Source organism: Schistocerca piceifrons, chromosome 1 (assembly GCF_021461385.2).
Source record: "Schistocerca piceifrons isolate TAMUIC-IGC-003096 chromosome 1, iqSchPice1.1, whole genome shotgun sequence".
Taxonomy (NCBI): domain Eukaryota; kingdom Metazoa; phylum Arthropoda; class Insecta; order Orthoptera; family Acrididae; genus Schistocerca; species Schistocerca piceifrons.
The window spans coordinates 1,014,777,926-1,014,801,228 of NC_060138.1; the positions used below are offsets into that span (position 1 = coordinate 1,014,777,926).

The window sequence follows — 23,303 nt, forward strand, 5'->3', positions numbered from 1 at the left end:
CCAAATATCCCTAGGTCCACTGTTTCCGATGTGATAGTGAAGTGGAAACGTGAAACGACACATACAGCGCAAAACCGTACAGGCCGACTTCGTCTGTTGACTGACAAGAGACCATCAACAGTTGAAGAGAGTCGTAATGTGTAATAGGCAGACATCTATCCAGACCATCACACAGGAATTCCAAACTGCATCAGGATCCACTGCAAGTACTATGAAAGTTAGGCGGGAGGTGAGAAAACTTGTATTTCATGGTCTAGCGGCTGTTCATAAGCCACACATCACGCTGGCAAATGCCAAACAACGCCTCGCTTGGTGTAAGGAGCGTAAACATTGGCCGACTGAACAGCGGGATAACGTTGTGTGGAGTGACAAATCACGGTACATAACGTGGCGATCCGATGGCAGAGTGTAGGTACGGCGATTGCCCGGTAAACGTCATCTGCCAGCGTGTGTAGTGCCAACAGTAAAATTCTGAGGCGGTGGTGTTATGGTGTGGTCGTGTTTTTCATCGAGGGGGCTCACACCCCTTGTTGTTTCGCATGGCACTATCGCAGCACAGGCATACATTGAGGTTTTAAGCACCTTCTTGCTTCCCACTGTCGAAGAGCAATTCGGGGATGGCAATTGCATCTTTAAACACGATCGAGCACCTGTTAATGCACGACCTGTGGCGGAGCGGTTACACGACAATAACCTCCTTGTAATGGACTGGCCTGCATAGAGTCCTGACTTGATTCCTATAGAATACCTCTGGGATGTTTTGGAACGCCGACTTCGTGCTAGGCCTCACACACCGACATCCATAACCTTCCTCAGTGCAGCACTTTGTATAGAATGGGCTGCAATTCCCCAAGTAACCTTCCAGCACCTGATTGAATGTATGCCTGCGAGAGTGGAAACTGCCATCAAGGCTAATGGTGGGCCAACACGATACTGAATTCCAGAATTACCGATGGTGGGCACCACGAATTTGTAAGTCATTTTCAGCCAGGTGTCCGGATACTTTTGATCTCATAGTGTAGCAAATGTGCCTAATTAATCTGCATCATACTGCAGAATTCTCCTAAAAGGTGCAATACAGGACAAAAAAAGCGAAAGCTACAGTATCGTGCAATAATAAAACAGTGTCATTACCCTAATCTCCCCTAAAGGAGGTACTATTTGACGGACATGGTATCATTGGAGACATCGTCGGGCAGACTGTTCTCAAGTTTCTGTTTCATCGCAGACACGTAATAGAGACTACTGCTATCAGTTCTGCGTCGCAAGTATAACGTTTCTTGTCCTTCCATGTTTTTACTGAAAAGGGCTGTAATGAACTTCAGATTTTTTGTTGCTGTATTGATGTTGATTTAATGTTGTTTTCAAGTTTACTTGCCGTCACACCGAAAACGGGACAGACTAGTTAATAAATTAATTTATTTTGATTCACGATCAATTAATTACGCGTTGTTGTCTCATTTTGCACGAAAACCTTTTATACATTCATGTCTTAAAGTGAGACATTGTCACGTCAGTATTTTCCTAAGATGACATGCGTTTTACGTTGAGCATTCTGTGTGAGGGAGAGTACCAGAATCCGGGAAAATTCTAGACATACCTCATATTCCAACATCTTGTTTGCTCTCTGGGAGGAACTTAAAAAAAATCTGAATACCAAACATTTATATAGTTCTTGTTATTGTCATTATTATTGGAATCCTGGAAAAGAATTTTCATATTGCAACTGATCTGCATCTACATACATACTCCGCAAGCCGGTACTAGTCAGTTCCTTTCCTGTTCCATTCGCAACAGAGCGAGAGAAAAAATACGGTCTATATTTGTCCGTACGAGCGCTGACTTATCTTATCTTCGAGATGTGGTCCTTACGCGACAGTGGAATCATCTTGCTGTCAGCTTCAAATACCGTTTCTCTACATTTTTTCTCAATAGTGTTCAACGGAAAGACCGTCGTCTTTCCTCCAGTCCGCAGCTCGTGGTCTAGTGGCTAGCGTTGCTGCCTCTGGATCACGGGGTCCAGGGTTCGACTCCCGGCCGGGTTAGGGATTTTCTCAGCCAGGGGACTGGATGTTTGTGTTGTCCTCATCATTTCATCATTGCCTTCATCATTCGTGAGAGTGGTTAGATTGGATTGTGAAAAAACTGGACTGCGTGAAAACTGGGACTTTGTACGGGCGCTGTCGACCGCGCAGTTGAGCGCCCCACAAACCAAACATCATCGTCTTCCCTCCTCGATTCCTATTTGAGTTTCATGAAGCATCTCTGTAATACTCGCATGTTGATTGAACCCACTGGTAACAAATCTTGCAACACGGCTCTGAATTGCTTCGATGTCTTCCTTTAACCTCAAATACTCGAGCAGTATTCAAGAATGGGTCGCACTAGTGTTCTATACGCGGTCTCCTTTATAGATGAAGCACACTTTCTTTAAATTCTCGCAATAAACCGAAGTCGACCGTCGCCTTCAGTGGTATCAATCTGACGTGCTCGTTCCATTTCATATGTTACGCCTAGATATTTAAACGACGGGACTCCGTCATGTAGCGCACTACTAATGCTCTATTGGAACATTATGGAACAGGTTTTCCTGCTCATCTGCATTATCACAATGTTCTATCTTTAGAACAGTTCGCCCCCGGTAGCTGAGTGATCAGCGAGACAGAATGTTAATCCTAAGGGCCCGAGTTCGATTCGCGGCTGGGTCGGAGATTTTCTCCGCTCGGGGACTGGGTGTTGTGTTGTACTAATCAACATCATTTCATCCCCATCGACGCGCAAGTCGCCGAAGTGGCGTCAAATCGAAAGACTTGCACCCGGCGAACGGTCTACCCAACGGAGGCCCTAGTCACACGACATTCACATTTTTTTACCTTTAGAACAACCTGCCATTCATCACACCATCTAAACGCATATTTATATACTTACACGCACGATGCGCAACCAAGAGAGTACAGTCACCTGTGTGCCATTGACAGCAACAGTGCAGTTTTCCAGTTTGTTTTTCAAATCCCACAAAGACACTGTCAGTTTCATTTTCCGATTGATCTCCAATAAAGCTATGTCCGTTTATTTCGTATGTCTCTTGTGATTCTGAGGGTTGAGCTGGTACCAAAGGCACTTAATCCTTCTCAGCACTCAATCACCGCAATCATTGCACTCGGCGAGAGAAGGGAGAACGGAACGGAAAACAGCCACGAAGCGCGGAAATGCAGACGTGACAGGATTGGCCGCGAGGGATTAGCCGAGCGGTCTAAGGCGCTGCAGTCATGGACTGTACGGCTTGTCCCGGCGGAGGTTCGAGTCCTCCCTCGGGCATGGGTGTGTGTGTTTGTCCTTAGGATAATTTAGATTAAGTAATTTGTAGGCTTAGGGGCTGATGACCATAGCAGTTACGTCCCATAAGATTTCACACACATTTGAACATTTGAGTGACAGGATTCTGGCAATGAGTAGCAAAAGGTTTGCGAGAGGGGAGAGGCACAGGGCTGTTTCTCAGTTCCTGCCACTACCCAAGCTGCAGCCTTTTGAGCTACCGACTTACACACACGATAACCAACAGGGAGAACTGGTGGAGGGTCGCTCCAATCGCTTTAATCTTATCAGCCATCCAATGTCCAGGGGACATTATTTGGGTAGCCCAGTGGCTTAGACACACGACTATACTGGGACCCAAAGCGTCAAACCTGATATCAGATGAGACAAATCAGACCGTCTCTAGCGTTCTTAATCCTGCCAACAAGTCTGTTAGGAGTATGCTCGCTATGGACACCAATGCACAAACTGAATTTTTCTGGGACACTTTTTTCGAGCTCATTCAGATATCATGGAGATATAGTGTTACATTTCGACCTCAATGTGGTTTACAAATTACGAATGTGCGACTTCTCCTGAGTATCAATTCCCCTGAGAACGTCCGACGCAAACTCTGTTAGAGTGAGATACGACAAGTATGCAGAACATTCTCACTCAGAAAATGCACTATATTTGCTAATGAGATTACCTACACTATGCTTGTCCGTCTCCTGTGGAGTATTGCTGTACGGTATGGGATTCTTACTCAGTAAGATTGACGGAGGACATCGACAAAACTGAAAGAAAGGCAGCTCAGTTTTTGTCGATATGTGGAACGTAACTGCGATATTATGCCGCTAGAATGAGGATGAGAATGCTCCGTTCAGTATGTACCCTAATATTCGACGCTATCAGGTACTCTACTATTAATTTACTACTGAAAGTGTTTCAGCATTCATATCGAAAAGAAAGGGACAGAAGCAAATATTTTATCACGTTTGTGCGAGAAACTTAACATCCGTTGACTACGAGGTGCACTTCATTCTGCATAAGGCTTCTCTTTTTTCAGCAGATGAGTTGTAAAGTGTTTCAGGCTGTAGTAGGAGAACTAATTCTGGAGCGTACTGTTTCAATTAAGATGACCTCTGAATTTTTTTTTCTTTGACAATACGAATCAAATCCGACAACATTATGATGGAAACGTAAGACAGTGTGGCGTCTTTAACACTACGTGCCTGATGTGTCTGAACAGCGCTGTGCTTTGTGTTTAGCCCTTTTCAAATGGCTCAAGCAATACGATAAAATGCCAGCTGTACTGCATCCGCGTTCGAAGAAGAAAGCGATTTGTGCTTATTTCGAGACTGGCGAGAGAGGCAGACACAAAACGTGCGTCCAACGGGCGCCTGAAACCGGTTGCCACAGAGCGGACGGATGAAAGCTTTGAGTGTTTACATGTGACGGGCTCCAACTGCTCGCAGCCTCACGCGCTTTGATGCCAGACGGGACGATTGACGTCTCAGGAAGCGCAGCGTCGCTGACTTGCATTGGTGTGTCGGCTGCTGCCACTGCTCCTTCTGAAGCCCAATAGTCGGCAAGACGTGTTGTTCATTTAAAGGAAGTAACGCAGCGAATGCTTCTTGTACAGGACGATTCAATTGCACCTACCGATGGGTTCTAAGCAACCCGCAACACCTTCAGATACCATGCATAAAATTTTCATATTCTCTCGCTCGCTACACGCAAACTATTAGCCCTACAAAAATAATGAACAAGGCCTTTTTGTAGGAGTTTTAATGTAGTTGCATTTTGTACTGGGATACGTTTTCGCTAGAGACTGTAGTTTTCGAATTGTTCAAGAAAAAACGTACAAAAGTGTCCTTCGAACGAGATTTTTTTTTATGACTCGAAAACTGTGACCTCCAGCAAAAAACGTAATCAGTACAAAATTTAACTAACTTAAATTTTCTACAGAATGGTCCTGGGTCCTGTTCATTTTTTTCTATGGGGATAATAGTGTGGAGCAAATAAGATAATATGAAAATTTTGTGCGTGGTTTTTGTACTTGAATCACCCAGTATATATAAATATATATGCTGAAGCTACTCACGGATGATCACATCTCGTACTCCTACAAGAAGTGGGGATGTTGACTGCTACGTTTCAGCTGCAGTTCCAAATAATCCCAGACATTTTCTGTGGGATTACGTTCAGTTGATTTGCCTAGGCAGAACAAGGAGTGCCTGAGTCTTCGTCAAACCGGGATCGTATCCGTTAATCCTGTGAACAAGCTGTTGTGACCTTGGAAGACGGAAGTATCCACAGCATTCTCATCAAAAAGATGTACAATAAAGGGTAACAAACATCCTTGCTCGTGTTCACGTTAATCAGTATTAATGGGCCCAAGTCACAATACGAAAAACACCCCCCAAATATTACACACAGCCTCTGGCCTGAATTACACCCTCCACACACCACAGGTTTATCGCCTCATTGGCCCATATCCTCACATTATCTTTGCATAATTTAAAAAAAAAAGAGAAGCAAAATCGTGACCTGTCGGAAGACTGTACACGACTTCAGTCGTCCACTGTGTTGTTTGGCCTTTTTAAGACGTTCCATTCACGTGTGCTGTGAGCTATGGCCTTTTGCATGGCATCTGACTCCAGTTGTGCGGTTCCCTTCGCTGTTTTAAGTCGGAAAATAGTTGAGGTAGACCTGCATTCGCTGACAACAGCGATTCTTGTCGGGAGTGAAACCGATTGCCATTGACAGGGTGTGATATTCACCTCTGGTCGCCGTCGGTTCTTTTACGAATATCGTCCTTACACCCTGTTACTTCTACATCTACATCTATGTACATCTTGCCCAAGATAACGTTCGGTGCGTGGCGGATGGTCTCCTGTACCACTACTCGTCATTTCCTTTCAGTGTTCCACTCGCAAATAGAGTGAAGGAAAAACGATTGTCTACATACCTTCGTAGGGTCGTAATTTCTCGTATCTTATCTTCGTGATCCTTACGCGAAATGTATGTCGGCGGCAGTAGAATCATTCTGCATTCGGCTTCAAACGCCAGTTCTCTAAATATTATCAATACTGTTTCTCAAAAAGATCGTCGTCCTCCATACAGGGTTCCCATTTGAATTCCTGAGCTATCTCCCTAATACTTGCTTGTTCGAAGGTACCGGTAACAAACCTAAAAGCCCACCTCTGAACTGTTTGGATGTCTTCCATTAATCCGATCCGGTGAGGGTCCGAAAGCGAGATGGCGCAATGGTTAGCACACTGGTCTCCCATTCGGCAAGACGGCGGTTGAAACCCGCGTCCTGTCATCCAGAGTAAAGTTATCTGTGGTGTCCCTAAATCGCTTAAGGCAAATGCCGGGGTGGTTCCTTCGAAAGGGCAATGACCTCGACGTCGACGGGACGTTAAACACTAAACCTCCTCCTTCTCCTCCTCTGATCCGGTACTCTCGAGCATTACTCAAGAATAGGTCTATATTTACAAATGAGCCACACTTCCCTAGAATTCTCCCAAAAAACCGAATTCGACAAATCGCCTTCCCTGGCACAATCTTCACATGCTTGTTGCGTTTCATATCACTTTGCAACGTCACGCCCAGATATTTAAACGACGTGATTGTGTCAAGCAGGACACTACTATCGCTGTATTAGAATATTAAGGATTTGTTATTCCTACTCATCTGCATTAAATTACATTTTTCCACGTTATTCATCAAACCAACTATAAATCTTGTCTAAATCATCTTGTATCCTTCTACAGTCACTGAACATCGACACCTTCCCGTGCACCACGGTATCATCAGCAAACAACAGCACATTGCTGCCCACCCTGTCCACCAGATTATTTACGTGCACAGGAAATAATGGTGGTCATATCTCATTTCCCTGCGACACTCCTGACACCCTTGTCTCTGACGCACACTCGCTGTCAAGGACAACATAATCGGCTCTATTACTTAAGAAGTCTTCGGGCCACTCAGTTATCTGCCAACCTATTCTGAATGCTCGTACCTTCGTTAACAGTCTGCACTGGGCACCGTGTCAAATAGTTTTCCGGAAATCTGGAAATATGGCATCTCCTGTTGTCCTTCATCCTTAGTTCGTAGTACACCGTGTAAGAAAAAGGCACGCCGAGTTTCATAAGAGCGACACTTTCTAAAATCATGCTAATTCGTGGACAGAAGCTTTTCCGTCTCAAGGAAATTTATTACATTCAGACTCATATGTTCAAGAATCCTGCATCAAACCGATGTTAAATATACTGGTCTGTAATTTTGCGGATCTGTTCTTTTACCGTTCCTATATACAGTAGTCACCTGAGCTTTTTTCCAGTGGCTTGGAACTTTGCGCTGGGCGAGAGATTTGCGATAAATGTGGGCTAAGTAAAGAGCCAGTGCCGTAGAGTATTCTTTGTAAAACCGAATTGGGCTTCCAACCACACCTGGAGACTTACTTGTTTTCAATTCTTTGAATTGTTTCTCTACGCCAGGATTGCCAATTACTGTGTCGTACATTCGAGAGTCTGTGCACTGGTCAAACGGCGATAAGTTTGTACTAATCTCCTGCACGAACCATTTCCTAAACGCGAAATTTAAAACATCAGCTTTCCTTTTGCTATCGTCTACTGCCACACCATACTGGTCAACGAGTGACAGGATGAAGTATTAGACCGCTTAACTGGGTGCGAGCGGTGTACTGTTCCTCGTGGACATGTTTGACAGCCAGCGTTGCTACACCAACAAATTGGTTAACATTCATGAAGTGCACCTGAGCACATCCAAACACGATACGCGCACTCTGCCATTCTGTCACATCCACGTCGTCTCATCCCAAGGCACTGATTCCATACTCATGACCGCCTGGGAAAAGTTTGACGCCACCTAAAGCTCTCAAAGGAGAACAGTGTGCCTTTTTAGTGATGTGTGTAACATTTTGTCCCATGAGCTTACCTTCCTGAGTCGAATTACGAGAACGGCAACACCTAATAGTAATAGATACCTGACTTCTAGCAGGATCTTTCGTAAACTAACCGATGGTCCACTAGTCGCATGACTTTGTCGGCGTACCGCCATATGCATGTGATAAACTGGCAACGTTATCCTAAGGTCCGGTTCCCACTTGCACTTGCTTCATTCTCCGTCCGAAATCTACTAGCTGTTTGTACTGCACGCTTTGTATACGGAGGTATGGCTTTAGTCAGAAGGCTTTCTTAAAATCTGAATATCGTACTTATAGCTTCTGGAAATGTTACACGCAGTAAATAACAAGGTTAGTCTTAGAGCTTAGTGTGTACAGTGCGCCTTGGATCGACTATTACTTAGACAAATGACATTGGCAGTGAGGTGAAAGCCAGAATAGCAGCAGGTAACAGATGCTACTTTGCCGCATTACCCATGCTTAGGAGTTCGCTTCTATCACGAAAATCCAAAATCCTCATTTACAAAACAATTATAAGACCAGATGTTATGTATGGTGCCGAAACGTGGACCATGACTGTAAATGAGGAAAGGATCCTTAGCATATGGGAGAGAAAGGTGCTACGTAAAATATATAGCGCAATATATGATCAAGAAGGTTGGCGCATCCGTACGAATGCAGAACACCTTTTTGAAGAACCTGACATTGTCATTACCATTAAAATAAGAAGACTGCGGTGGGCAGGGCACCTGGTCAGAATGGAAGAAGACAGAACATGTAAGAGGATGTTTGATGGCAAGGCTGGAGGCAGACGGCGTAGGGGACGCCCCAGAAAGAGATGTGTGGATGGAGTTGAAGAAGACATGAAAAAGCTGGGTGTCAGAGGATAGAGACGGAAAGCCATGGATCGGATAGAATGGCAGGATATTGTGATGCAGGCCAAGGCCCTTCAAGGGCTGTAGAGCCGAGGAGTCAGTCAGTCAGTATGCATCTTGCCAAGTGGTGCTAGCATCGCATGTAAGAGCCTAAAATGCAGAGTTTTTCGTGCTCCAGAAGTGTTACCTGACGTGTTTATGGGATCACAAAGAGAATTGTCTCAATTTGGATGCGGGAATTCTGTAGGGGCAAGGTCTTAGCCTCATTCCATGGCCAAAGTAATACTGCAATCTAACATCTTTAGCTTCAGAGATCCAATAGCTCACTGAAAGTACATTCTCAGAGGCATCATGTACCATCATGGACAGCGCTGCAATTATCTCTTTCTACTGACTGTGATCACCGAAGTCTGACGAACATCTGATGTGCTTTCATGGAAGCAATATGATGTAAAGTGAGACGTAAGAGATATTTGACGCCTAGATCAGTGCGCTAATGGCAGCGGAACATAGACGACAATATGCTGTCTGGTGTAGCATGCCTTCGAAACCAGCAGCTGCCTTTTGGTGCGCGAAATTGGCGATCGTATTTTAAGCGTAGAAACTTAGTCTGGTTCGGTGAATCACCGCGCTAGTTGTTGCTATGTGACACAAGGTCATTGAACGTGTAGGACTCCGAGTCACAAAGCACCTAGCTGGCTGTGGGACGCTGTAAAGAATACAGGTACTCAGTACTGGCACGGGCAAACTTTCGCGACATGGTTTTAGCCCTCTGGTGAAACTTCTTCTACCACGGTAAGCGAGAATCGCTAGGTTCGATTTGTAGGCAGTCATGTGTTTCCGCATTAGGACTGCACGCATATTACCATCGGTGCCATTTAGCAGCAGGAAGGAAGGTTGAGATCTCACTGTCAATCGACATCAAGATCAGTAAAGGCGGCCAACTAATTGGAATTGTACAAGAATGGGAGAAGGAATTGGGCATGGCATTTTGGAAGAACGGTCTGGGAATGCAACTAGAATGATTTGGGGAAGCGATAAGAGACCTGAACAGGGGTAGTCAGATGGGGATTTTAATCATACTCCTCCCTTACAGACAACATAGCGAATGAGTAAATCTCCCTAGTGATGCTGACCACTACCATTTCAACTGAATCATCCGCATTCATAGGCAGGCGACACAGCGTCCAGCGAGCGACGAAAGAGAAACTTGATAGTGACACGGAGATGGTCAAGTGGAAGGCCTACGTTAGTGCCCTGTCTACCTGTACTTCACAAGAAACGTATCGCGATTTCGTGATAACCTTGCAGTGTTCAGGTCATCGTTGGGCTTATGAAACTAAGGATCTCATCAAGACTTGGTAATGGTATGGACGTAGTTTTACTTTGTGATTTGCATTTTCTTGTTAAACTGAATTATTTATCAAATGGAAACGCTTCGCTCAGCTTCCTTTGAAAGATTTAAGATATTCCATTAACGAAGCCAATGCTCAGGATGACATTGTTGCATGGTGCTGCAGCAAAATTGTTCATTATTCATTTATAAAACGCTGTGAACAATGTCAAACAACTGATGTGAGTTTGGATCAGCACACATGAAATCAGCCCAGCACCTCTGGAATATGTCCATACATCGCATCCAAGTCAAAATTTTCCAGCTTTTAGGAAACGCGCTCTTGGGCACCTGGAAAGTTGGCTTAATTAAACGTACGTTTGAAAGACGTCCGTAGACATAAAGGGAAAGAGAGACAGATAGATAGAGAAAGAGACAGATAGTGAGCCTGAAATGCCGCTCGTGAACGGTGTTAAGTGTGTTTTAAACGGCATGAGGTAAGCATCTCATGGCTTTTCACACTTACAGCTGAGCAGGCCGGTGTGGCCGTGCGGTTCTAGGCGCTTCAGTCTGGAACCGCGTGACCGCTACGGTCGCAGGTTCGAATCCTGCCTCGGGCATGGATGTGGGTGATGTCCTTAGGTTAGTTAGGTTTAAGTAGTTCTAAGTTCTAGGGGACTGATGACCACAGATGTTAAGTCCCATAGTGCTCAGAGCCATTTGCGCCACACTTACAGCTGTACACCATCTGTACGAAATCTGAAAAATAACATAGTTTATGCTATCTACGTTCTAGGATACAAATTTGCAATGAATTTGGAAGTAATGACGTTAGACATTTCGTAATAAGTCATCGGCGTCGGTTCTTGAGTGAATTAGCGGTAGGGTTTCCGGGAATATACACGTCCTCCAAGGCGCATTTTGGGTAAAGATTGGACAGCAAAGATGAAGCTCACGGGAGTTATTATTTTATTCATCACTGGAGTTATTCGAGAAAGAACGAAGGCAGTGCAGTCTCTGTTATAACGGGCTGCTCTTTTAACAGACATTCAAGCTGCTCTCACAAACAGCTATTGGCAGCCTTCCCACAGTCAATCGCTAGTGGCGAAACGCAAAATTATTTTTGGAACATGCTTCTTTGCTTTGGCAATGATATAATCGGAGCAAAAACGTGTAGCATATGTTTGCTGCTTGGTTGTAGTCCACAACACTTTCTTGGCTACAGTTAAAAACCAGAAGCTCAGATGAGCAACAAACTTACCGAATGGCAACGAGGATAACTTTCGAATTGCTGAAACTACTCAGAATTGTTACGAAAACGCTGAAGGGGGAGTGCTGCACGCTCTAGTCGTAACAATTTTGCTTTAAAATTTTTTTTATCAGTCACAGCTACGTAAATTTATTTTACGACAGCCTTATAAGTGTAACTCATCGACGCTGGTTCAATATAGCGCATAGAAAACCATACTAATTCTAGTCTTCAATGTTTTATTGTGGATAAACTGGAAGAACATGAAAGCGTATCCGACAATACTGAATGGCTCCTGTCGTACTGTGCACAGCCGCCATTTCTGTAGTAAATTTTCACGGTGCTTGACAGATGTCAAAAACAGGAGGCTCTGTGCTTCATTGTAATGCTTTGTTAGACACGATGCTACGCTGTTATTGATAGCAGCACAGGCGAAATGTGAGTTTTGGTTCGAAAGCCCAGATGGTAAGAGCATTTTGCACGAAAGGCATTGGCCAGGGTGTGAGTTACGTCCCGACACCAGTTTTGACCTGTCAGAATGCGTCAACACAGAATGCCTGTAGCGTGAAATACTCATTCTAGATGATTGCAGTGTTTTCTTTTTGTTGCTCACGAACGACGACAACGCTCTTATATTGTTAGATCTGCCTATATTTACGTGAGTGTCAGTGCAACAGACACGAAGTCTGTAGCTTTCTCTCAGCTGTGTCTCAGTGATTTATGTTTCGTTAACATATAGGAACCGCCGTTTTCTGTAAAACTATTATGAGGTCAGAGATTAGGATCTCATCGATTTCGAAGTCACTCGATGTGGCAGGAATCACTATGTGGCCTTTTCGGAAAAGAAACCATCTCGAAACATTCGCCTAAAGTGATTTAGTGAAACTACAGAGAAAGTAATGAGGGTTGCTAAATGGAAATTTGAAGTCCTCTCTCCATAAATGTGAATTCAGGGTCTTAAGCGCTATGTCACTTTTGTCGGAAAATAGCCCAATCTAGGTATCTGTTAAAGTGTGTCTACCTTGCTACTTGCGGATTCAGACGATGCCAAAGCACATGGGTGCGTATTGTTACATCTGCGTAGTTTATGATCAGACACTTGGCACAAACGCAGACTTTCTTCTGGGTTGTGACGTATCGGGATAAATACGTGTAATACGAACGGTGTGGTCCTATTGTTTTTCCATGGGGAACATTCAACATTACCTCCGCTGTTCGTTGTACCTTAAGCTACTCTGGTACTAAATCATCCCTTGACTTTACTGTTGACAGGCTGCCAAGCCTCGAGGCAATAGTGCATGCGGCCTTTTGTTATGGTAAGCAAGACAGCGTGAAAACAGACGAGTGGCGCCACTCCAAGCTAGCAGACAGGGGACTGGGGAGACGCGTCGGGCCAGTGGGATTGCAGGCATGTGCAGCGACTAACCTGTACGCCCTGCAGGCGCTGCATAACCTCGGAGAGCGCGCCCAGCACCTCGCGCGCCATGGCGCGCCGCGGACCGGACAGCGCGCACTTGTCGCTGGCGCCAGCGAACGCGGCCGCTCCTCCGCTGCCAGGTTATTTGTGCACCGGCGCACTGGCCCAACAGCTCCGCTGCGACCTAGTTCGCACGCCCCCACACCTCCCACCGTGTGATTGCCCATCGGTACTCCGAGCCCATTAAGACCCGTGACCAGCGAGAACTTCTAATGCCACTCTCCGAAGGGATGAAAATATAACCATATTATTATTACCAGGTAATTATAATTAAATTGCAGCGGAGGTCCAATGAGGGCTCTAATTATCGTATGGCAGCTACTCGCGGAGGTCCAGTGAGGGCTGTAATTATCGTATGGCAGCGATACTTGGTAGACATTCTAATGTGTTAACGCAGAACCGATTTATGCTGAAAAAAAAAATTGTTCCAACTCTGGCTACCAGGTGCAAATCTGACGCTGTGTGTCCAAGAAAGACGTATATACAGGGTGGTTCATTGATAGTGACCGGGCCAAATATCTCACGAAATAAGCATCAAACAATAATAATAATGGCGTGTGAAGAGGACCTCCCGTTGGGTAGACCGCTCGACTGGTGCAAGTCTTTCGATTTGACGCCACTTCGGCGACTTGCACGTCGATGGGGATGAAATGATGATGACTAGGACAACACAACACCCAGTCCCTGAGCGGAGAAAATCTCCGACCCAGCCAGGAATCGAACCCGGGCCCTTAGGATTGATAGTCTGTCGCGCTGACCACTTTTTTTTATTTTTACTCTCGTTTTGTTCGTTTTCGTTCGTTGTATCTGCTCGGGGCGGACGTCGCAAGACACCCGTTTCAGTTCGTCGTTGATCCATTAACTCAGTTTTTTTATTACAGAGGGCAGCTAACCCTCTGACCGAACACGCTGAGTTACCGTGCCGGCGACCACTCAGCTACCGGGGGCGGACGGCATCAAACGAAAAAACTACAAACAACAGAACTCGTCTAGCTTGAAGGGGAAACCAGATGGCGCTATGGTTGGCCCGCTAGATGGCGCTGCCATGGGTCAAACGGATATCAACTGCGTTTCTTTAATTAAGAACCCCCGTTTTTTATTACATATTCGTGTAGCACGTAAAGAAATATGAATGTTTTAGTTGGACCACTTTTTTCGCTTTGTGACAGATGGCGCTTTAATAGTCACAAACGTATAAGTACGTGGTATCAAGTAACATTCCGCCAGTGCGGATGGTATTTGCTTCGTGATACATTACCCGTGTTAAAATGGACCGTTTACCAACTGCGGAAAAGGTCGATAGTGTTGATGTATGGCTATTGTGATCAAAATGCCCAACGGGCGTGTGCTATGTATGCTGCTCGGTATCATGGAAGACATCATCCAAGTGTCCGGACCGTTCGCCGGATAGTTACGATATTTAAGGAAACAGGAAGTGTTCAGCCACATGTGAAACGTCAACCACGACCTGCAACAAATGATGATGCCCAAGTAGGTGTTTTAGCTGCTGTCGCGGCTAATCCGCACATCAGTAGCAGACAAACTGCGCGAGAATCGGGACTCTGAAAAAGTCGGTGTTGAGAATGCTACATCAACATCGATTGCACCCGTACCATATTTATATGCCACAGGAACTGCATGGCGACGACGTGTACAGTTCTGCCACAGGGCACAAGAGAAATTACGGGACGATGACAGATTTTTTGCACGCGTTCTATTTTGCCGACGAAGCGTCATTCACCAACAGAGGTAACGTAAACCGGCATAATACGCACTATTGGGCAACGGAAAATCCACGATGGCTGCGACAAGTGGAACATCAGCGAACTTGGCGGGTTAATGTATGGTGCGGCATTATGGGAGGAAGGATAATTGGCCCCCATTTTATCTATGGCAATCTAAATGGTGCAATGTATGATTTCCTACGTAATGTTCTACCGATGTTACTACAAGATGTTTCACTGCAGGACAGAATGGCGATGTACTTCTAACATGATGGATGTCCGGCACATAGCTCGCATGCGGTTGAAGCGGTATTGAATAACATATTTCATGACAGGTGGATTGGTCGTCGAAGCATCATACCAAGGCCTGCCCGTTCACCGGATCTGACGTCCCCGGATTACTTTCTGTGGGGAAAGTTGAAGGATATTTGCTATCGTGATCCACCGACAACGCCCGACAACATGGGTCAGCGCATTGTCAATGAACGTGTGAACATTACGGAATGCGAACTACTCGCTGTTGAGAGGAATGTCATTACACGTATTGCCAAACGCATTGAGGTTGACGGACATCATTTTGAGCATTTCTTGCATTAATGTGGTATTTACAGGTAATCACGCAATCAACAGCATGCATTCTCAGAAATGATAAGTTCACGAGGGTACATGTATCACATTGGAACAACAGAAACAAAATGTTCAAATGTACCTACGATCTGTATTTTAATTTAAAAAACCTACCCGTTACCAACTGTTCGTCTAAAATTTTGAGCTATATGTTTGTGGCTTTTCTTCCTGTTGCCAGTCTACATTTTATATTCTCCTCTACTTCGCCCATCATCAGTAATATCAGTTATTTTGCTGCCGAAACGCCGGCTTGTGTGGCCGAGCGGTTCTAGGCGCTACGGTCTGGAGCCGCGCGACCGCTCCGGTCGCAGGTTCGAATCCTGCCTCGGGCATGGATGTGTGTGATGTCCTTAGGTTAGTTAGGTTTAAGTAGTTCTAAGTTCTAGGGGACTGATGACCTCAGAAGTTAAGTCCCATAGTGCTCAGAGCCATTTGAACCATTTTGAGCTGCCGAAATAACAAAAGTCATCCACTATATTAAGTGTCGCGTTATTTAACCTAATTCCCTCAGAATTACCTGATTTAATTCGAATGCAGTCCATTATCCTCGTTTTTCTTCCGTTGATGTCCTTTGGTGTCTCTGACAGAATTACAATGCCATCGGAAAAACTCAATGTTTTTATTTCTTCTCCCTGAACTTTAATTCCTACTGCAGATTTTCTTTGGTCTCCTTCATTGCTCCCTCAGCCTACAGACTGAATGACATCGAGGATAGCCTACAACCCTGTCTGAGTCCCTTCTGTAACCACCGCTTCCCTTTTGTCACCCTCGATTCGACTGGTCTCTGTAGAAGTTGTAAATAGCCTTTCGCCCACTGTGTTTTATCCCTGCCACCGTCAGGATTTCGGGGTACTTCGTTAACACTGTCGAAACCTTTCTTTAAGTTTACAAATGATATAAAAGCACGTTTGTCCTGCCTTAATACATCTTGCAAGATAAGTTGTAGGGTCAGTATTGCCTCACGGGTTCCTACATTTCCCCAGAATCCGAACTGATCTTCTCCGATGTTGGTTTCTGCCAGTTTTTCCATTCTTCTGTAAAGAATTCGTATTCATATTTTGCAATCATCACTTATGAGACTGATTGTTAGGTAATTTTCACATCTGTCAACGCCTGCTTGCTTTGTAATTCGTATTAATATATTCTTTTTGAAGGCTGAAGGTATTTCGCATGTCACATACATTTTGGACATCAGATGGAAGAGTTTTTTCATGTGTGGCTCTCCCAAGACTGTCAGTAGTGCTGACGTAATGTCGACTACTCCCGGGGCCTTGTTTCGAGTTAGCTGTGTTACTGCTCTATAAAATTCTTCTTTCAGTACCATATCTCCCGTCTCATCTTCATCTGCGTCGTCTTCCCGCGTTATTTATCATTGCTCAAACACAACTGCTACCGTCAGCGCAGATTTCCGATAATTTTATTGAAAAAATTGTTCTCTGCCACTAAAACTGTATGACATCCCGGAACACTTATTGTCTGTGCCCTACGACAACGTTGCATATCCTAAGCCAAAATTTCGATCTTCCAGTACCTCTCCCTTAGCTTTGTCTTCCAAACCTCACTACAGCGTTCCCCTTTGCGAAACAATTCTGTGACGGTATGCAGATATCCGGGAAGTACTAAGGAACACATTGACATAACATTGATACTACCCGCACCTGCACACCTTCCATCATAGCGAGTATTACCAGTGAGCCTGCACAGTCACACGAGCGGATGACAACATCGAAATACACACACCGCGCTTCTGCCTCTTGTAGGCCACTAACAGTCGACAGAGATCCATGTGGACGTCAGAACTGAGGCAACAAACCTTAGCTCCCAGTAAATCATTTGGAGCTTAAGAGATGCCGAGCACTTGGTCCGAAATGGAGACGCAGAGGCTGCAAAAAAATTATGTTGTACCGGGTGATCAAAAAGTCAGTATAAATTTGAAAATTTAATAAACCACGGAATAATGTAGATAGAGAGGTAAAAATTGACACACATGCTTGGAATGACATGGGGTTTTATTAGAACCAAAAAAAAAGTATCGCTAGATACGTGAAAGATCTCTTGCGCGCGTCGTTTGGTGATATAGTGTGCTCAGCCGCCACTTTCGTCATGCTAGGCCTCCCAGGTCCCCAGACCTCAGTCCGTGCGATTATTGGCTGAGTGGTTACCTGAAGGCGCAAGTGTACCGTAATCGACCGACATCTTTAGGGATGCTGAAAGACAACATCCGACGCCAATGCCTCACCATAACTCCGGACATGCTTTACAGTGCTGTTCACAACATTATTCCTCGACTACAGCTATTGTTGAGGAATGATGGTGGACATATTGAGCATTTCCTGTAAAGAACATCATCTTTACTTTGTCTTACTTTGTTATGCTAATTATTGCTATTCTGATCAGATGAAGCGCCATCTGTCGGACATTTTTTGAACTTTTGTATTTTTTTGGTTCTAATAAAACCCCATGCCATTCCAAGCATGTGTGTCAATTTGTACCTCTCTATCTACATTATTCCGTGATTTATTCAGTTTTCAAATTTATACTGACTTTTTGATCACCCGGTACATTGAGAGGCGTCCTCCGCGTTTATTTCACCGTGAAGCGGTCTACAGATGGTGCATTATGCGAACTCGGAATTCTACAGAGAATCCCTATTACATGACTCCTATACGCAATATCTGATATTTAATCCCTTGCCCCTATTGAAGAATCATGCCAGGTGAGGACACACGCCGTACATATAATAAGAATCAATTTAATAAAAACACAAGAATAATCTCCCAAAAGAATGACTGGGTTGAGGAGACTGGCAGGCAGTTTGTAACTGAAAGCCAGAAATATTGTGGAAAATGAAACAAATTTTTATTACTACTAGGTTTTCACATTAACAACTCAATATGCATGATGAGGTTATGACAACTAACACAAAAGTACTAATTTTTTCCATTTTTCAGTACCGATTGGCACCTTTTCTATCACTGACAGAGAGCACGAGATTCTAGTTGATTTACCTATCAAAGTGAAGGTTACTGACATACAGAAGGAAATTATACTTTGAGCAAGCACTGAACTGCATATATTCCCTTCTGTATCTGCCTCGGCAAGAGCGATTTGAATACGGCCGGAGCTGCAGATATTTGCCCTGCGATGTTCTCTGAACGCCGAAACCACAGCAGGTGGCCCCCTCGTGGTGTCGAGATGTGGATCAGCTGCGATGATCGCTTATGTGCAAAACTAATGTACGGGCTAACGAGCGAAAAACAAAACTTTTCTGCACGGACCGGAGCAAAGGCTACGCTTCCCTTCGAAGCCAAAACGGGGTACTTAATTTCTGTAGGTATCAGACGGAGTTGGCTCCAGGGGCCGTCCGAGAGTAATAATTTTCTTACGAACTACCCAGTCACCGTCATTCCCGCTCGCTGTGTGGATGTCCAGCGGCTGTCCGATCAGTGTTACTTTCGGTAGGCACCCGTTGGCTGCGGTCAGTCGTCCAAGCACCACACCGGCGCCGCTTCCAGAATTCGCAGAAGGCGCCGGCGTTGTCTGGTACGGGCGTCCGGTCCAAGGTAAGATCAAAGGGACGCTTCTGCACAGGACGCCGACTTGGGCGGCCCTCTCTGTCGGTGTTACAAAATCTCCCCCCGGCTGCTCGGCACCGATTCCACTTGCAGCGGTTTCCGGTAGAGAACTCTGCCACGGAAAAGTTCTTCATAATACGTGATTTTTAATGCAATGCACCTTGTGCTCATTGTGCGTTTTAACAGACCCGTGGTAGTTATAATTATCCGAACGGAACCCTTAACTTGATCTCTGCACTTCGCTGGTTGCCATGGGAGTCTTCAATTCAGTAATAAAAATGCAAATAGGCGGATAACGTGAGCCCTGTACTTGCAGTGCATGGGCCAGATAGGACGCCATCTCGCAGCATGTTCCTAGCAAAAACGTAAATCGCGCACATTGTGCTCGGATTCACCTCGTTGACATAGTTAGCTCCTAACAAGTACACACATAAAAAAAGTTTTGTATCACTTCGGTTCCGAGAATTCCGGAACCTGTACAGGAAATTGGAATAAAGATCAACATAAACATCATTTCCGCCCTTAAATATTGCTCATGAAAACCACACACTGCATGTTGTACCACGATACAGCGAGATCTTCAGAGGTGGTGGTCCAGATTGCTCCACTCAGGTACCTTTAATACCCAGTAGCACGTCCTCTTGCATTGATGCATGCCTGTATTCGTCGTGTTATACTATCCACGAGTACATAAAGGCACTGTTGGTCCAGATTGTCCCATTCCTCAACGGCGATTCAGCGTAGATCCCGTAGAGTGGTTGGTGGGTCACGTCGTCCATAAACACCCCTTTTCAGTCTATCCCAGGCATGTTCGTTAGTGTTCATGTCTGGAGAAGATGCTGACCTCTTTAGTCGAGCGATGTCATTATCCAGAAGGAAGTCATCCACAAGATGTGCACGATGGAGACGCGAATTGTCGTCCATGAAGACGAATGCCTCGCCAATATGCTGCCGATATGGATGCACTACCTGTCGGATGATGGCATTTACGTCTCGTACAGCCGTTACGGCGCCTTCCATGACTACCAGCGGCGTACGTCGGCCCCATGTTCCACCGAAAAACGGCAGGGAACCTCCACCTTGCTGCACTCGCTGGACAGTGTATCTTAGGCGTTCAACCTGACCGGGTTACCTCCAAACACGCCTCCAACGATAGTGTGGTTGAAGGCATATGCGACACTCATCGGTGAAGAGAACGTGATGCCAATCCTGAGCGGTCCATCCGGCATGTTGTTGGGCCCATGTGTACTGCGCTGCATGATGTCGTGGTTGAAAAGATGGGCCTCTCCATGGACGTCGGGAGTGAAGTTGCGCATCATGCAGCCTATTGCGCACCGTGTGAGTCGTAACACGAAGTCCTGTGGCTGCACGAAAAGCATTATTCAACATGGTGGAGTTGCTGTCAGGGTTCCTCCGAGCCATAATCCGTAGGTAGCAATCATCCACTGCAGTAGTAGCCCTTGGGCGGCCTGCGCGAGGCATGTCATCGACAGTTCCTGTCTCATTGTATCTCTTCTATGTCTGAACAACATCGCTTTGGTTCACTCTGGGACGCATGGACACTTCCCTTGTTGAGGGCCGTTCCTGGCACAAAGTAACAATGCGGATGTGATCGAACCGCTGTATTGACGATCTAGGCATGGTTGAACTACGGACAACACGAGCCGTGTTCCTCCTTCCTGGTGGAATGACTGGAACTGACTGGCTGTCGTATTCCCTCCGTCTAATAGACGCTGCTCATGCATGGTTGTTTACATCTTTGGGCGGGTTTAGTGACATCTCTGAACAGTCAAATGGACTGTGTCTGTGATACAATATCCACAGTCAACGTCTATCTTCAGGAGTTCTGGGAACTGGGGTGATGCAAAACTTTTTTTGATGTGTGTAAATGAGTTTTAGGTGATTGTCGCATCCATGGCGGCCTCCTATAATCTGTCGTGAAACCAGATCGAACTCATGTACATTCTTCGAGCTGTTCTAATAAAACGTCCTGTAAGCATGCCCCTTGTTCAGAATCGTAGCTGCGATGTATATTAATAAGCGGAAACATTCTGATTTGTTGGCTCACTTCTGGAACGCAGTACAGCAGCGATTCTGCATAGCATAGATTCGACAATTCCTTAGTTGTTGTAAGGAGGTATTTGGCACTTGATGTCTATGCACAGGTCGTATTAATTCCGTAAAATTACCAGCCTGTGGTTTGTGGGCACGAAGCTAGCCCCCTAATAGCGCCCCAGATGTGGTCCATCAGGTTCGGATCGGGCAAATTTGGTGGCCAGGTCATCAACGCGAGTTGCGAACTATTGTCCCCTGGAGGATGTGACTGCCGTCGGAAAAGACGTGAAGCATGGAGGGATGAATGTAAGTAGGCTGTTTAGGTTTTTATATTGGTAACGCCACGTAGCGCTCTGTATGAAAATCACTGGCTGTGCTGTGTGCAGTCTGTGGCTGGTTTGCATTGTTGTTGGCTATTGTAGTGTTGGGCAGTTGGCTGTTAACAGCGCGTAGCGTTGCGCAGTTGGAGGTGAGCCGCCAGCAGTGGTGGATGTGGGGAGTGAGATGGCGGAGTTTTGAGAGCGGACGATCTGGACAGAGACAGTAAATTTGTAAGACTGGATATCATGAACTGATATATATATATATATATATATATATATATATATATATATATATATATATATATATATAATGACTTTTGAACACTATTAAGGTAAATACATTGTTTGTTCTCTAACAAAATCTTTCATTTGCTAACTATGCCTATCAGTAGTTAGTGCCTTCAGTAGTTTGAATCTTTTATTTAGCTGGCAGTAGTGGCGCTTGCTGTATTGCAGTAGCTTGAGTAACGAAGATTTTTGTGAGGTAAGTGATTTGTGAAAGGTATAGTTTAATGTTAGTCAGGAACATTCTTTTGTATGGATTATTGAAAGTCAGACTGCGTTGCGCTAAAAATATTGTGTGTCATTTTAGTGTTGATCAGAATAGGTAAAGAGCGAAATGCGAAATGTCTGAGTACGTTCAGTTCTGCTCAGCTGTTTGAAAAGAAAATCATGTAAGGGGTTTATCAGCACAGTAATTCATTAATTTTTCTAAGGGGACGTTACATGAAGTAGTCCACAATAATGTTGATGCAGTCCACAGAAGTCGTGGTGCCTTCGATAAGTACCACAGTTCCAATGGAAGCATATCACAATCCAGCCTTCGCCGGCCTGCGTTCGTGACGCGGTCCATATTTCGATCAGTTGTTCGCCTGATTAACAGCGCACACGGTCACGACCGTCGACCTGTTGTACCAAGAAATTTTTAACTCGACCAGTCGACACTTTTCCATTGATTCAAGGTCCACTTACGACACTATCGTGCCTACTGCAATTGAAATTTATGATTTTTTGAGCCAACGTGGGAGCACGTAGGGATGACCTACTGCGGAGTCCCATGTTCAACAATGTGAGCTGAACTGTATTTTCCAGTATTGTACTTTGTCGTCAGATTTGCCACCGATCGCTGCTTATCCTGCTTTACAGAGCGGGAAAGACTCCGACCTTGACCTTCTATTACGAGACGTGGAGGTTCTCACGGCAGTAGCACGCGAACAACCGAGAACCTTCGCCATTTGGGAGATGCTCGTTCCCAGGTGTCGCATCTTAAGAATCTGTCGTTCGTCAAACTCGTTATGTCAGTGGATTTCTCTGTCCGCAACTCGTATTGTCACTAGAATAATTTCCCAGTCAGCTCTGTGTTTTGTTGGCAGAAGAGCTAACACCGTGTTACTAGTGGAGGCCGAAATGCACGCGTTTTAGCTCACGCAGGCTGGCTTGAGGAGGGAAGAACTATAGTGACGTGAGGTCTGGAACACGACAAAGAATTAGAATTCAGAAAGCGGACGTAATTAGTCTGATACTTAACTTTAATCCTTTAATGATGAACGTCGCTCTTGACGGTACGTGATTCACAATATTATCTGTTCAGAATACATTCATAATAACTGAATATGGCGCCTTGCTAGGTCGTAGCAAATGACGTAGCTGAAGGCTATGCTAAACTGTCGTCTCTGCAAATGAGAGCGTATGTAGACAGTGAACCATCGCTAGCAAAGTCGGCTGTACAACTGGGCGAGTGCTTGTCTCTCTAGACTAGACCTGCCGTGTGGCGGCGCTCGGTCTGCAATCACTGATAGTGGCGACACGCGGGTCCGACGTATATTGACGGA

At 45.2% G+C, this 23,303-nt stretch overlaps 1 protein-coding gene across 11 annotated transcripts in view; it reads right to left on the reverse strand.

Annotated features, from left to right (window-relative positions):
• The window catches only part of LOC124804602 (serine-rich adhesin for platelets), a 416,342-nt gene that overhangs the window by 325,626 nt on the left and 67,413 nt on the right, over positions 1-23,303 (reverse strand). For 5 of the 11 annotated variants that reach the window (XM_047264919.1, XM_047265324.1, XM_047264999.1 and 2 more), the window contains exon 1: positions 13,117-13,204. The exons of the other annotated variants lie outside the window; for them this stretch is intronic. In XM_047264919.1, coding sequence (XP_047120875.1) covers positions 13,117-13,176 — 60 coding nt within the window. In that variant the 5' untranslated portion in view covers positions 13,177-13,204. Of the gene's footprint in view, positions 1-13,116; positions 13,205-23,303 lie in introns of those variants that run through there. 11 annotated transcript variants of the gene reach the window in all.